We start from the raw sequence: 16,999 nt of genomic DNA, 5'->3' as shown, positions 1-16,999 counted from the left end.
TGGACCTCAGCTCTCTCCAGCTGTGTCTGGAGGGGAGGGACCACAGCAGGACTTAAAAAAAAATCCATTTTGAAATGAAGCTTTCTCTGATCCCCAGTATAGAAAGCAAATAAAAGTGGGGCAGGGCCAGTGGAAGCGTGTGTGTGTGTGGGTCTTATCCCCTGGCCTCCACTGGCCCGTTGGCAGCCTTGCGGGGTGGGGAGCAGAGACCTGGGGGCCACAGACACCGTGTGACACCACTGCTCTGGCTGATGTCCCAAGTCCTTCCTGACACTACTAATGGGTTGTGACAGCGTTTTTGCCTGGGTGTGTTGTTTGATTCTTCTGCTGACATTCCTGAAGTATACCCCTCCTGTCTCAGCAGCACAAACAGGAGGCTTTTAGGACTCAGTTGTCTTATTTTTCTTAGGTAAAGGACCAGCCCTGTTATATCAGTATGTCATCCATGTGCTGAGTCTAGTGACAAACATTGTTTTCCGTGTTATTATTTGTGGTTTGGATTATGCTTTGGGAGCCTGAATAAGGGAGCAGCTGATTGTGCAGCTTTTCTTATTATAAGCAATGTCCCTCATTATGGGTCCACATTTTGCTGCATTCCCACGTGGTCTGGTTTGAGCCCTTATCATAAAATTGCCATTAGAAATCCTGAAGCCATTGCCATTTTCTCATTCTCATTCTCCCTCTCTCTCTGTGTATGTATGTAGGTATGTAAATAAATCCTTGTTCTGTTTAATTTTAGCCTTCTCATGCCACTACATCTCCTTCGCTTTTTAAGTGTGTAAACTATATTGGAGCATAAGTGTTGTGAAGGTCTGACTCTCTTAAGGACACAAATGTATTAAATACCATCATTTTTCACGAGGAATATCACTTCTAATCAGGGCTTCTCAACCTCAGCGCTATTAGCGTTTGGGGCCAGGTAAGTCTTTGCTGTGGGTCTGTCCTGGGCGCTGGAAGGTGTCGAGCCGCGTCCCTGGCCTCTTCCCACTAGATGCCAGTAGCATTCCCCCAGTGATGACAGCCGGAGTGTCTGCAGACATAGCTGAGTGTGTTCTTCTGGGGGCACAGTCGCCCGCAGTTGAGGACCACTACTCTAAACAGATGTAATTCGCTAAAATAATAAACTACCACTGGTCACAAACTTGATGCACTCTCCTGCTCTCTAAAAGTGCCGCTCTGCTTTGTCCTGTATTTCTCATCTCATGTAGCAGTGCCAGCATCTACCCAGTCAGAGGGGTGGAAACCTAGGTAAGCCTGGTCTCTGCCTGTGCACCCGTCAGATCTTTATCTTATTTGTTCATTCAGTGACTTTTTATTGAGCACCTGTATCTGCTCCGGGAAAATTATCTCTAATCCCATGGAACTTACAGTTGAGTAGGAGTGGCAGATGTTAAAGAAAAAAAATACATGCTATAAACATCCTATAATTTTTTACTAAGTAAATTTTGCGGTTTATGTTATTATGATTATTTACTGTGAAGGTAAGTAGTGTAATATGATTATGTTTTCCTTCTTAAACAACTCCTGTATTCTTTCCTTGAGCAAATAATTGTCTTTAAAAAAAATATCTCCAGAGGCAGCCGCTTTCAACTCTTAGCTGTGACGTATGGTATTTACTTTGTTTTCTAAATATTATGCTTCTACTGTTATTTCTTAGTATATCAATTTTAGAAATTGTATATTGTCTTACAGTAATGATAGATGGGAACTTTAGCTCTTTTATACACTCCTGCACTTAAAAAACAACCCCACTCTGTCCCCCCACTGCTTGGCCTTGCATTCAGGTACTGCTGCCAGAGGTGTGCAGCACAGTGGGGTCTGGCCAGAGGATTGGAAGGGGAGCCCCAGGAAACTGGAAAGAACTAGGGGGGTCTGGAGAGGGAGGAGCTTGGAAAGTACCCCATAAAGTTGTTTAAGAAATGCTGAGCTAACCCCCAGCTTCACGTGCCTGAATCTGACCCTAAACAGCATATCGCAGACTTTGAGAACTGGTCTGTGGATGGAGTTGCTCACTGGGTGGACCACATGCAGGAGAGGCCTGAGTATCACTGCACAGGCTTTGAAAATGGAACTGGTGTTGAAACCACCACCCACAGGAGGCTGGTTGGAAACTGGGGCTTGAACCCAACTGGGTGGATTCCTAACTAAACAAAAATATCAACGTTCTCCATAGGATTTAAACGAGGCTCAGAATCTTATAATGTGATATTCAGAATGTCCATGATACAATCTAAACTTAATTGACAAAGAACCAGGAAAATCTCAACTCGTAAGGGAAAGACATTCAACAGACAGCAATACTGAGGTGACACAAATGTTGGAATTATCAGACAAAGCCTTTAAAGCAGGCATTATAAAAATGCTCCAGTAAATCGGAGCAAACACTTTTGAAACAAAGGGAAAGGTAGAAAGTCTCAGCAAAGAGATGGAAGATAAAGAAGAAGCAAATGGAAATTTTAGAACTGAAAAATAAAATTGCCAAAGTAAAGTATTCGCTAGGTGGACTCAATAGCAGAGTGGAGGTGACAGAAGAAAAAGTCAGTGAAGTTGAAGGTAAATCAATAGAATTTATCCAGTCTGAACCACAGAGAGAAAAGTGATTGGAAGACAGTGGACGAAGCCTCAGGGACCTGTGGGGCAGGACCACAAAGGCTAACACCTGTGTCATCAGAGTCCCAGTAGAAGAGAAAGGGTTCTGTGCAGAAAAAACATTTGAAGACACAGTGGCTGAAAACTCCTCTAATTTGGCAAAAGACTTAAACCTACAGATTGAAGAGGTTCAGTGAACCCAGAGATAAATGCAAAGAAATCCACAACCAGACACATCATAATCAAACTGCTAAAAAATAAAGACAAAGTCTTGAAAACAGCCATAGAAAAATGATGCATTACTTACACAGAGACAATAATTTGAATATCTGTGGGTTCCTTAGCAGAAATCATGAGGGCCAGAAGGAAATGGAGCAACATTTTAAAAGCAGTAACAGAAAGACCCCAGAACTCAGCATTCTATTCCAGCAAAAGTCCTGCAGGAATGAAGGTGAAATAAAGACATTCTCAGATGAACTAAAACTAAGAGAATTCATTGGCAGGAGACATGCTCTAAGAGAATTGCTAAAGGAATTTCTTCAGACAGAAGAGAAATGATACCAGATGAAAACTTGGTACATCAGGAATGAAGGAAGAACATCAAAAATGATAACTATAATATAGTATTCTCCTCCTTTTGAGTTCTTTAAAATATGTTTGATGGTTGAAGCAAAAAGTATAGCAGTGTCTGATAGGATTTTTAAGGTATGTAGGTATAATAGGTAAGGCAGCTATAATACACAGGGGGCGGGTAAAGAGACCTGTAGGGTGATAAGGTTTCTACATTCCACTAGCAGTAATAAAATATAGATTTTGAGTAGATTGTGAAAAGTTAAATATTTACATTGTAAACCCCAGAGCAGTCACTAAAAATAAGATACAAAGAGACAGTGAGAAACCCAATAGATAGATAAAATGGAATAATTCAAAATAAGGCAAGAAAGGGGAAACAGGAATGAAAAACAAAGGGAACAAATCGTAATAAAATGATAGTTCTGAATCCAGGCACACCAATAATTACATGACATATAAATAGTATGAACACACCAACGTCAAGACGGAAGTTGTCAGGTGGCATAAAAACTCAAGGTCCAACTGTATGCTGTTTACCAGGAACTCACTTCAAATACAGTGATGTAGTAGGTCAAAAGTAAGAGGATGGAAAACCATTCTGTGCAAACACTATTCAAAAGATAACTGGAGTAGCTATATTAATACCAGACAAAGTAGACTTTGGAGCAAAAGAAATTGCTAGAAATTAAGAGGGATATTACATATCATAAAAGAGTCAATTCACCAAGAAGACATACAATACTAAAAGTGTGTGCATCTAACATAGAGCTTCAAAATGCAAAAAGCTAATAGTGCAGAAAGAAGAAATAGAAAAATTAACAGTTGTAGTTGGAGATTTCAACACTCCTCTTGGAGTAAACTATAAACCTGTAGATAGAAAATCACCAACATATAGAACTGAACAATATCATTAAGCATCTGGATCTAAATGACCTTTATGGAATGCTCCACCCAACAACAGCAGGATACACATTCTTTTCAAGTGCACGTGGAACATTCACCAAGATAGACCATATCCTGGATCATAAAACAAGCTTTAATTTTAAAAGAACTGAAATTACACAAGATATATTCTGCGATCATAATGGAATTAAACTAGAAACCAATAACAAAGATAACATAAAAAATTAGAAACACTTGGAAATTGATACACTTCTAAATCCATAAGTCAGAGAGGAAGTCTCAAGAAAATATAGAAGATATTTTGAACTGAACAAAAATGAAAATACAACATATCAGAATTTGTAGGGTGCAGCTAAAGTGTGCTTACATGGAAACTTATAGCGTTAAGTGCTTATATAATAACAGAGAAAAGTCTCAAATCAATAATCTAATCTTCCACTTTTAGAAACTAGAAAAAGAAGAGGACAATAAACCTAAAGCAAGGCAGAAGAAAGTCAGTAATAAAGATAAGAGCAGAAACTAATAAAACTGAAAACAGAAAAACAATAGAGGAAAAACTAGAGAAAGCCAGTGAAATAAAAAACTGATTCTTTGAAAAGCTCAATAAAATTGACAAACCTTTAACAAGACTGAAAGAGTAAAGAAAAGAGAGGACACAAATTACTAATAATAGGAATGAAAGAAGGGATACCACTACAGACCACACAGGTATGAAAAGGATATTAGGGGAATACTATGAACAACTCTATGCCCATAAGCTTGAAAATTTAGATGAGATGGATCAGTTTGTCTTAAGCAACAAACTATCAAAACTTGCCCAAGATGAACTAGATAATCTGAGTAGTCTTATAACTTTATAGAAAATGAGTTCATGGTTAAAAAACTTTTGAAAAAGAACTATCCAGACCTATTCACTGTAAATTGTCCTAAACATTTTTTCCTTTGAGGAAAAATAACACTGATTTTATACATTCTCTTCCAGAAAGTAGGATAGATAGGAGCAATTCCCAGTTCATGTAACAAGGCCTGCATTACTCTGATATCAAAACCAGAAAAAGGCAGTACAAGAGAAGAAAACTATGGATACGTAAGCCTCATGAACTTAGATGCAAAATACTCAACAAAATATTAGCAAATTGGATCCAACAATATGGAAAAAAAGAAACACCATGACCAAGTTGGGGGTTATCTCAGGAATGCAAGGCTATTTTCTATTTGAAAGTCAAAAATATATAATTCATCATAGTCACAGCCTAAAGAAGGAAAAACGTATGGTCATAACAATTGATGCAGAAGAAGCATTTGACAAAATTCAACGTCCGTTTACGACAAAAACTGAGCAAACAGGAATAAAGAGGAACTTCCTCAGTTTGATAAAGAGTGTCTACAAAAATCCTTTAGTTAGCATCACACTTAATGGTGAAAGATTGAATTCTTTTCCCCGTAGATCAGGAGCAAGTGAAGGATGCCCACACATAGTACTCAACATCTTATTCAACATTGTACTGGAAGTTCTAGCCAGTGCAATAAAGCAAGAAAACAAAATTTAAAAACCATACAGATTGGAAAGGAAGGAACAAATCTTACTTGCAGACAACATGATTTTCTGTGTGGAAAATCTCAAGGGATTTACCGAAAGCTCCTAGAATAAACAAGTTTAGGGAGATTTCAGGATACAACAGGAGGTCAAGATAGAAAAATCAATCACAGGTCTTTACACTAACGACAGCTGGAAAGCAAAATCTAAAAAACAGCATTATTTACAAAGGCTGAGTCAAAGAAGACCTAAATAAATGGAGAGACGTCTTTATGGATTGGAAGACTGTTTCAACATAGTAAAGATATAAATTCTGCCCAAATTGACCTATAGGTCTAATGCAATTTCAATCAAAATCCTTACATGATTTTTTGGTATATACAGACAAGCTGATTCTAAAGTTTATACAGAAAAGCAAAGGAATTAGAAAGAGTCAAAACAATTTTGAAAAGAACGATAAAGCTGGAGGCTTCATACTACACAATTTCAAGACTTTCATTAAAGCTACGGTAATCACGATAAAGTGCTGTTGGTAAAGGCATTGACACATAGATGAATGGAACAGAATAGAGTCCAGAAGCAAGTCACAGTTTAGCAGTTTCCTGTAAAATTAAATATACACATACCATATGACCCAGCAATCCTACTCGTAGAGAAGTGAACCTTATGGGAATGAAAACTTATGTCACACAGAAGTATGTATACCAGTGTTCCTAGCAGCTCTATTTATAACCACTCAAGCTGGAAACAGCCCGAATGTTCCTAAATGGGTGAATGGATAAGTACACTGGGGTGCATCATACAATAGAAAACTGCTCGGCAACAAAAAGGAACGGGCTGTGGGTACACACTTTGGCCCGGGAGAGTCTCATCAGTATCGCAGGGAGTGAGAGAAGCCAGTCTCAAAGGTTGTATAGCATGTGATCCCATTTATATGACAGAAGAGAGGGGTAGATTGCGGGGTTGGGTGTTGGCGGGATGGTGTACAAGGAGGCAGTGAGGGAATGTTTTGGGTGGTGGGGCTGTTCTGTACCCTGGCTGTGGTGGTGGTTACATGTGTTAAAACTCAAAGAACTATACACCAAAAGGGAAACAGTCAGCATAACATAGGTTAATTAAAAAACGCATTCGAAACTGGAGCAGCAGTGCTGTGATCTCTGCTTGGTGAGGGTGTTCTTGTGATGGTGGTCTCCTGGGGTTCTGATTCTCATTGGTCGTCTTAGGGCCAGGCGAATTGTTCCTGGTTGAGTTGTTCTCACCGAAGGGTGCTGCTGAAGGGAGCGTGGCCGTCACCGCTCTTGTTGTGGTCGATTGCAGGTGAAGCAGGTGGAGTCGGGGACAGTCCAGTTCCAGTACTCACTGAGCCCTGAAGGACACTCGGACACGCCCATGGAGCACGCCATTCGCCCCAAGGCAGAGCAGCGGCCTTCCAGGAAGCCACCCACCTCCCCTTCAAGTAAGTGTGTGTAGAGAGCTGAGTCTCCCAGCTCATGGCACAGCTCCATCTGTGCCCAGTACAGCAACATTTGTCAGATACTTACTGCAGATTGCTTTAATTTGAATCAGTTGGTTGAGTTTTTGCTGAATACAGAGGTGTAGAACTGGGCAGTGATGAAGTGTGGCCCAGCGCTTTGTGCTTCAGCCACGAGTCAGCTCTGTTGCTTGCAGCTCCCTGACCGAGGGCCTGGGGAGGTCTGTTGGTGACCCTTAAAGGGACACATCATGTGGGTGCCCTGCAGATACAGGGCTCAAGAATCAGAGGCTGGCTGAAAGCCAAGGACTGCCAGCTTTATTTTGCACTGTTAATGTAGCCATGAGTTTGCTGTTTTTAAAAAGTGCTTTCTACTCCCTTGGAGCACAGTCTGAGAGTGGGGAGGCCGTGACCTCAGGGTGTGGCTTTAAGAAAGGGATCGAGGGCCGTCAGCAGAGTGGTGTCCTTCCTGTGGGTGGTGGCGTCCCCACGTGTGGCCACGGCCATCAGCGTTGCGTTGGCTACACCAGCACCTTGTGCTGAGGCCGGTGCCTTGTGTTCAGGGCCTCTTAGTGTATTCCCAAGGACAGGCAGCTAGTGTCCTGGGGAGGAAGCCCACCTGTGGCGGGAAGAGGAGGAGGTTAGGAGGAGAGTTGAAAGAGCATTGAGCCCTTGGCTCTCGGCTTCTAGGGGTCTCGCTGGCTGAAAGAATGTTCTAGATCATGGGCAGTTAGGCTCTTAGAAAGTCGGAAAGGTAGGGAATGAACAAAAGTGTAAGCTGTAGAGGGGGGCTTAGTGTCCAACCATCCTCCACCCAGATGGATTTCCTCTGATGGACACTGCTGGGTGTCCATGGAGGCCTGGGCAGTGTGTCTTGGGCAGCAGGTCCTGGGTGCTGGTGCAAAGGCACCGGTGAGTCTGTCATTTGGGAGTGGTTTTTTATGAGTTGAGATTCTAGTTTTTGGAAACTGGTCTTGTTGAATTTACTGGTTTATTTTAAAAATATTTATTTGGTTGCGCTGGGTCTTAGTTGTGGCAGGCGGGCTCCTTAGTTGCGGCTCTCGGGCTCCTTAGTTGTGGCATGAGAACTTTTAGTTGCGGCATGCATGCGGGATCTAGTTCCCTGGCCAGGGATCGATCCCAGGCCCCCTGCATTGGGAGCACGGAGTCTTCACCACTGGACCACTAGGGAAGTCCCGGTCTTGCTGAATTTAATCTTACAGTTGGTGGAAGCAGCACACTTGTTTCTCTGGCCTAGAACTTGATGTGCTGGCCTCCATCTTTGTGACCTTCCAGGATTTTCCGAGATATTTAAAAATATTCAGGTACCAAAACTTAATAGTTGATTGCTTTGGGACAAAGCACATTATTAAGTATTTTCCTTCTTCCCCGAAAGGCAGGTACATGTGATGGTTTTAATTGTTTTGTTCTTTGTAGTTTTGAATATTGTACTTACCAGACTGTTCTCAGGATTGCTGTTTACCACCAGTGTGTACATTAATAATCTCATCTTACATAAGTGGTACTGGAATGTATAGTACCACTTATACTTGAGGAATTGCCAGAATATCTGCTAGAATCCCTTGCAGTGGTGGGTGGTAGGCATGTGTTTTCCATCAGAGTCAGTTTAGAATAAATTTCCAATTTTATCTGATAAAGTTGAATGCATTGACAGCATAGAATATATAGTTAAAAATATTAAACAGAGTCAAATTTATTTCTAACCCGTTCCCTTCTTTAAATCTAGTATCTTCCCTTCTTTGACATATGTTCGTAGTTACGTTCTAAAAATAAAACAAGTACCAACCTCTAAGAAATATAAGTATGAAAGAAAGATAGTATCCTAGATTATAAAAATATGTATATTTTGTGATTTTTTGATTAAGTAACTCAAAAGGACAGTAGTGAAATGTAATAAACCCAGTTTAAAATAATACAGTTTACCCTGGTCCTTAGAAATGTCTGAATAGATCATTTTCTTAGAGAAGAAACCCATACAGCTGTCGTTAAGGGAAGAATATAATTACCTTTTCTGGAAAGGAAATTTCCGGTGTTGAATTTTGATGTAGTTATGGCACTGGAAACAGCATCTAGTCTAATCTAATTGTCAACCAGGATGGGATGACCCTGTTGGCTTCTCCGGCCTGACCTACCGTCAGTGTGGCTGTGGGATTTGGGTTTGCTCTCCCAGCTGCCCTGTCTGTTCTCATGAGGGCCTTGGAGGAGATTTAAAGCCTAGTCTGCTGCTGCCTCTGTTTCCCAGAATTGTCCTTTAACTGAGTTTTTGCTTGGGGTTCACGGAACTTCTTGGATCTCTGGGTTTTTTAAATCACAGTTGGAACAATTTTGATCATTCCTTCTTCTGTCCTCCTCTCTTTTCTCCCTCAGGGCCCCCAATTACGCATGTATCAGGCAGTAAGCCTCACTTCTATTTGTGGTCTTTTCTCTCTGTGTCCCGTCCTAGATCATTGCTATTGCTGCACCTTCAGGGTCACTCATCTTTTCTTCTGCAGTGTCTGATCTGCCATGAATCCCATCCAGTGTAGCTTTCATCACAGATACTGTAGTTTTCATCTCCAGAAGTTGTCTCAGGGTCTTTTTCTGTCCTCCATGTTCAGTGTTTCCTGTTGCTTCTTGAACATGGGAAATACCTGTACAACCACTGACAAGCTTATGCTTTAGTCTTCCTCTCCAAAGAAGGCAGAGGTAGGTAGACCTCTTAGACCTGCCCAGCAGTTAATGTTCCAGTATTTTATCCTATTTGAAATGACCCAGATAGTGACCCAGATAGTGAGTGAATTCTGACTTTAACTTGGTTTAGTTTCAAGTTACCAAAATCTGGGGATAATGTTACAAAGTTTGTCCCTACTTTAATATCTTTGTTTGCCAATTCTAATATCTTGGTCAGTTCTGGATTAGTTTTGATTGATTGATTTTTGTCCTAATTTGGGTTGTATTTTCCTGCTTCTTTATATTCATAATTTTTTTTACTGGATACCAGATATTGTGAGTTTTCTCCTTTTGGGGACTGAATATTTTTGTAGTTGATAAATACTCTTGAGCTTTGGAAACGGTTTGGTCATTTTGGGTCTTGCCCTTAAGATTTGTTAGATGGGACCAGATCAGCATTTAGTTTAGGGCTAATTATTCCTCACTAGGTGACAAGACCCCTTTTGTTACTCTGCCTGGTGTCCCTGAATTGTGAGGTTTACCAGTCTGAGAACGGCTTCTTTCTGGCCTCGGGTGAGCCCCGGGTACTGGTCCTTCTAATTTTTCGGGTGGTTCTTTGCCCATCCTTCGGTAGTTTCCTCATCAGTGATCTACTAAATCCTAGAGGGGCCCTCTAAGTGGCTGGAGCTCCTTCTCTGTGCACCCCTCCTGTCTGTGTTCAGCCCTGCAAACTCCAGCTTCCTTGGTCTCCTTGGACTCTCAGCTTGGTCTTCAGATCAGGGCCCCACTGCGCACTTTCTGGGTTCCCCCTCCCTGCCCTGCAGTCTGCAGAATCACTCAACACTGTGATGTGAGGACAAGTGAGGAGTTTACTTCTCTTGTTTCCAGTTCCTCAGGATCCTTTCCTGCCTGAATTCCAATGTCTTAAAGACTGTTGTTTTATATATTCTGTTAAAAAATTTTTGTTTCAGATGGGAGGGAAAATCTGGTCAGAAGTAGAAGGCTTTGCCTGCTGTTAATGGTTTCTAGGCTACTGAAATCATCCACCCCAGGGATGATCGTCCAGTGGTTTTGAAAGTTTTCCTGGCTGCTTCGTGCTGCGTGTGATTCACTAAACATGTCGTCGTTTCATGACTTTGAGTCTTGGCTCATGCCCTGAGCCTAGAAAGCATCTCCCTTGTGTACTGTGTTTATTTTCTTTTAAGATATATTCTTTTTTTTTTTTTAACATCTTTATTGGAGTATAATTGCTTTACAATGGTGTGTTAGTTTCTGCTTTATAACAAAGTGAATCAGTTATACATATACATATGTTCCCATATCTCTTCCCTCTTGCGTCTCCCTCCCTCCCACCCCTCTAGGTGGTCACAAAGCACCGAGCTGATCTCCCTGTGCTATGCGGCTGCTTCCCACTAGCTATCTATTTTACATTTGGTAGTGTATAGATATATTCTTTTTGTTAAATTAAAAAATTACATATTCAAGAATAGCCAAGGCAGTTTTGAAGAAGAGAGGCTTCCCCTTTCTTGACTTGCAAGCTTAACGGCAAAATTATAGTAACTAGCACAGTATGACGTTGGTACAGACATAGATCAACAGATAACGAGACAAAATAAAAAGCGTGATGTATGACAAATTACAGATAAGGAGCATATTACTTTCCTACTGTTGTTATAACAAGTTATCATAAGCTTAGTTGCTTAAAATAGCATGAAGTTAGTAACATCCGGTTCTGGAGATCAGCAGTCCAAAGGTCTCACAGGCTGAAGTCGAGGTCTCTGGGCTGCACCCCTGCGGAGGGCGTGGGAGAGGATCTGCCTCGTCACCTTTGCCGGCTCCCAGGGCCCAGCGGCACCTTTGGCCCCGTCCTCCATCTTCAGAGGCAGATTCAGAAAAGCATTTCCACGTCTCTCTTTGACCCTGATTAATCACTCCTGCCTCTCTTTCACTCATAAGGACTGTTGTGGTTACACTGGGCCCCCTCCACCATCCAGGACGATCTCCGTGTCTCCAGGCCAGCTGATTAGCAACCTTAATTCCATCTGCCACCTTGGTTCCCTTGGTGGCGTTAACGCAGCGTATTCACAGGTTGTGGGGATTAGGACGTGGGCACTTGGTGGGGCGGTGGGCAGCATTATTCTGTCTGTCACAAGAGTAAGGGCGGACCAGTCAGTTAACAGCGCTGGGCTGGCTGTCCAGGTGGAAAATGGAAAATCAGATCCCAGTTTCGTGCTGTGAACACAAATTCTGGATGGATTACAAAACAGAACTGTAGAAATTTTAGAATCAGAAGATTAGGAAGAAGAAAGATGATAGAAAGAGCTGTTCCGAATCAATAAGGAATGGTCCATAACAGGACAGAAAAATGGGCAAGGGATGTGAGGAGAGAATTCACAGAGGAGAAACCAGAATAACCAATCAACGTATGCAAAAGTGCTCAGTTTCACTAGCAATCAGAGAAACGCAAATTAAAATGAGAAATCACTTCATGCCCCTCGTGTTGGAAAAACCTGGCCGGCTAAATAGCATGTAGGTTGAGGAGGATTTGGGAAGCGAGGAATTCCCACCACACAGGGAGGAATGCAGGATGTACGACCACTTTGAAGAGCAATTTTGTAGTATTTAGTTAATACCCTACAGCTGGGAAGTGCCATTTCTAGACGCCCACTGCAGAGAGGAACTAGTTCATATGACACGGGGCCTGTGTTTAGTGGCTGAAGCATGGGAACGACCTGCTTGCGCCCCAGTCGGGGGATGGCTGAACGAGCTGATTTATTTGGACCGTGGGTGCTATATAGCAGTGAAAATGCCAAGATAGGGCTCTGCATATCATTATGGGTGAATCTTCACAAGAGTGTGCTGAGTGAAAAAGGCAGGTTCTGAAAGGAAATGGACAGCACGGCAGCATGTAAGTGGGTTTTTTTTGTTTTTTTTTAATTATACTGACTTTTTTTTTTTAATGCTATTCTTGTCTGCTTACATTTTTTTATGTATGTATGTATGTATGTATGTATGTATGTATGTATGTATGGCTGTGTTGGGTCTACGTTTCTGCGCGAGGGCTTTCTCTAGTTGCGGCAAGCGGGGGCCACTCTTCATTGCGGTGCGCGGGCCTCTCACTATCGCGGCCTCTCGTTGCCGAGCACAGGCTCCAGACGCGCAGGCTCAGTAATTGTGGCTCACGGGCCCAGTCGCTCCGTGGCACGTGGGATCTTCCCAGACCAGGGCTTGAACCTGTGTCCCCTGCATTGGCAGGCAGATTCTCAACCACTGCGCCACCAGGGAAGCCCGTAAGTGGCTTTGAAATCAATTGCGTGTTGTTTGTGAATCCAGACTTGCCAACTGGGTGATCTTAGACCAGTTGCTTAATGTGTCTGTCCCTCAGTTTCCTTAGCAGTAAAATGGATGGATTAAAGGCCGACATATGAAAAACAAAACTTGAGGAGTCTTAGAAAAAAATTTGGAGAATATTTTTATGACCTTGAGGTTAGGAAGGCTTCCTTAAACAAGATAGACAAAGCACAAACCAAAAAGAGAAGATTGAGAAACGTGACAATGTTAACATGTAAAGCTTTTCTGTGAGAGAAGACTCCATAAACAAAAGACAAACCTCAGGACTGGACTTCCCTGGTGGCACAGTGGTTAAGAATCCGCCTGCCAATGCAGGGGACACGGGTTCGAGACCTGCTCCGGGAAGATGCCACATGCCATGGAGCAACTAAGCCCGCGCGCCACAACTACTGAGCCCACGCACCACAACTACCAAAGCCCGCGTGACTAGAGCCCGAGCTCCGCAACAAGAGAAGCCACCGCAATGAGAAGCCCGTGCACTGCAACAAAGAGTAGCCCCCGCTCGCTGCAACTAGAGAAAAGCCCGTGTGCAGCAACAAAGACCCAACGCAGCCAAGAATAAATAAATAAAAAAATAAAATTTATATATATAAAAAAGACAAACCTCAGACTAAAAGATACTTGCAATATATAAAACCGTTAAAAATTAATTGAAAGAATGAGAAGATTAGAAAGAAGAAAGATGATAGAAAGAGCTCCTCCTGATCAGTAAGAAGGAGATAAACAACTGACAAGAAAAACGGGCAAAGGCCCTCAGAGGTCGCGGAGAGGGTTAGACGAGAAGAGGTTTGTCAGGGTGCGCGGGCTTCCCGGCTCGGGGCAAACACTTCACAGTTGCTGTCAGCTGCACTCATCTTGGCGTCCTGCTGGCTGGCAGCATCGGTGGGCAGTGGCCACAAGTTCATACCCCCTTTCAACCACTGGCCCAACTAAATACAGATCCCAAGTCTCACTGGAAACAAGGCGACCCCCAGGTCAGGAGCAAATGCAGTATTTGCACAGGGCTACTGTTGACCCCAAAGTCCGTGATGGGTACAAACCAGTGCCCGTGTTGCCATCTAGGGAAGTGGGTTCCCGCCGGGCCGGAAAGCTTAGTGTTGGCCCTGCTTCTACCGTTTTATATTAGCATTCTGGAAGAAAGTAAGGGAGTGTTTATTCGGATAGGTTTGCTCAGTGTGCCCTCCCCTCACCCATTCAGCAAACCCTATTGACAGTCTGTGAAGTGCCAGGTACATTTTAAAAAGAGACAGTAAGTGAACAAACCACCAAATATTTAGGTAGCAGAAAGAATACTGTCCCACTCTGGGGTGGGGTGTTGACAGCAGGGAAGCTGTGCCTATGGGAGCAGGGAGTATATGGGAATTCTCTGTCCTTTCTGTTCAAAGTCGCTGTGAATATAAAACTGCTCTAAAGATAAAGTCCATTAAAGAATAAGACAGAGAATAATATGTGGGGAACTTAGTTATGCCTGTCTTGATTTGATTAACTTGTGTTCAGGATTTATGTTTCTGTTTCCATATTTGAGGTTCATCTGTGGCAGAGGTCAGCAGACTTTAAGGCCAGATAGGAAATATTTTAGGCTTTGTGGGCCAGATGACCTCTGCCACGGCTACTCATCTCTGCTGGTGTTCAGTGAAAGCCATCGAGGATGTGTAAATGAACAAGTATGGATGTGTGCCGATAAAAATTTATTTATAAGCACAGATCGTTCACCAAACTTGACCAGTGGGCCATACTTTGCAGATCCTTTTTTTCTTTTTCTTTTTCTTTTTTTTAATGTGTAATAGTCTTTATTGAAACATACCCAAACAGTAGCCAGAGTAATCTCTATTTTTAAATTTTTATTTTATTAAGTCTTTTGAAAATGTAATATATTTAGATGTTTAAAAAATGTTAAAGTGGGAAATAGTAAATAGATGACCCAATTTTCTAATGGGTTGCTGGTCTTTACCAATTGATAGAAGCTCTTGTTATGTTAAACGAGCCCTTTGTGATAAGGTTGCAAATTTATTTTCTCAATTTGTCTTTTTTCTTTTGACTTTTCTTGTAGTGGTTTTGCCAGGAGTTTGCAAAAATTTTCATAGTCATCTATTTTTCTTTCTGTAAATTTATTTATTTATTTTTGGCTGTGTTGGGTCTTCGTTGCTGCGCACGGGCTTTCTCTAGTTGTGGCGAGCGGGGGCTACTCTTGGTTGTGGTGCGCGGGCTTCTCATTGCGGTGGCTTCTCTTGTTGTGGAGCATGGGCTCTAGGCATGCGGGCTTCAGTAGTTGTGGCACGTGGGCTCAGTAGTTGTGGCTCGCGGGCTCTAGAGCACAGGCTCAGTAGTTGTGGTGCATGGGCTTAGTTGCTCTGCGGCATGTGGAATCTTCCCAGACCAGGGATCGAACCTGTGTCCCCTGCATTGGCAGGCGGATTCTTAACCACTGCGCCACCAGGGAAGCCCCTCATAGTCATCTTTTTTCAATCTTTTCTTTTAAAGCGTTAAGAGATCATATTTTAGTTAGAAAGGTCTTCCACATTCCACGGTTATAAATAATTCTCTCAAGTATTTTTCCTAGTAATTTTAGGGCTTCCTTCTTATATATACATTTAAATCATTGATCCATTTGGAATTTATTCTTGTATAAAATATCAGTTTACATCCAATTTATATTTTTCTAGATGACTATCCAGTTATCCCAATACCGTTTAATTCTTAATGTTTTCCCCATTGATTTAAGATACCACTCTTATTATTTATTGAATTATTACTTGCATTTATTTATATTAGTGGGTTCTAGTTTTAAAAAATTTTTATTGGAGTATAGTTGATTTACAATGTTGTGTTAGTTTTGGGTGTACAGCAAAGTGAATCAGTTATACATATACATGTATCCACTCTTTTTTTTTAGATTCTTTTCCTATATAGGCCATTACAGAGTATTGAGTAGAGTTCCCTGTACTCTACAGCAGGTTCTTATTCGTTATCTATTTTATATATAGATCCTTTCTTTTTTGTTGTCTTTATCAGGTTTTGGTATTATGAGCATGCTAGGTATGTAAAATGAGTGTTTACTTGGGGTTCTCTAGAGAAACAGATATACATACAGTATAGGAAGAGATATATGATGAGAAATTGGATCACACAATTACGGAGGCTGAGAAGTCCCATGATCTACTGTCTGCAAGCTGGAACCCAGAAAAGCGGGTGGTGTAATTCAGTCTGAGTCCAAAAGTCTGAGAACCAGGGCAGCCGGTGGCGTGGATTTCATCTGGGTCTGAAGGCCTGAGAACAGGGGGCCGAGGGCAGGAGACCCATGACCCAGCTCTGCGGTCAGGCAGGAGGGGTCTAGTTCTTCCTTCCTCCACCTTTTTGTTTTATACAGACCCTCAATGGATTCAATGAGGCCTCCGTCCCCCCGCCCCCAACTAACAGCGGGAAGGGCAAACTGCTTTAAAACTGAGTCACCCCTTCAAATTCGAATTTCATGCAGAAACACCCGCACAGACACACCCAGAATAATGTTTAACCAAACATCTGGGCGCCCTGTGATCCAGTCAGGTTGGCACTTAAAATTTTAAGCTTTTTCTGTGTTTGCTACCTTTTCCTGTGCTTTAAAATAGTTTAAACAAAAGGCAGGACCTGTTTCTTGAAGGTCTGATAAAACTTACCCATAAAACCATCAGGAACTTGGTGCCTTTTGAAGGGATGTTTTGACAACCATTTAAATTTCTGTTTATGGTTATTGATCTATTTAGGTTTTCCATCTCATCTTGTGTTACCTTTTGGGATACATATTCTCTAGAAAAATGGTCAATTTCATTTAGTTTACAAAGATGTTGGGATAAAATTGTATGCAATTTAAAGCTTCTAATTTGTATCATTAAATAGCAAAAATTCAACCAAGTAAATTTTAAAGCTCT

The 16,999-nt window shown here is 41.9% G+C and overlaps 1 protein-coding gene across 5 annotated transcripts in view; it reads left to right on the top strand.

Moving 5' to 3' along the window:
• NPHP4 (nephrocystin 4) overlaps positions 1–16,999 on the top strand; it is a 140,480-nt gene that overhangs the window by 72,796 nt on the left and 50,685 nt on the right. For all 5 annotated transcript variants that reach the window (XM_059905402.1, XM_059905470.1, XM_059905347.1 and 2 more), the window contains exon 12: positions 6,920–7,058. In XM_059905402.1, coding sequence (XP_059761385.1) covers positions 6,920–7,058 — 139 coding nt within the window. The remainder of the gene's footprint in view (positions 1–6,919; positions 7,059–16,999) is intronic.

Source organism: Balaenoptera ricei, chromosome 1, assembly GCF_028023285.1.
Source record: "Balaenoptera ricei isolate mBalRic1 chromosome 1, mBalRic1.hap2, whole genome shotgun sequence".
NCBI lineage: Eukaryota > Metazoa > Chordata > Mammalia > Artiodactyla > Balaenopteridae > Balaenoptera > Balaenoptera ricei.
The sequence above is the reverse complement of the archived record's forward strand: the minus strand, read 5'-3'. Positions and strand labels throughout refer to the sequence as shown.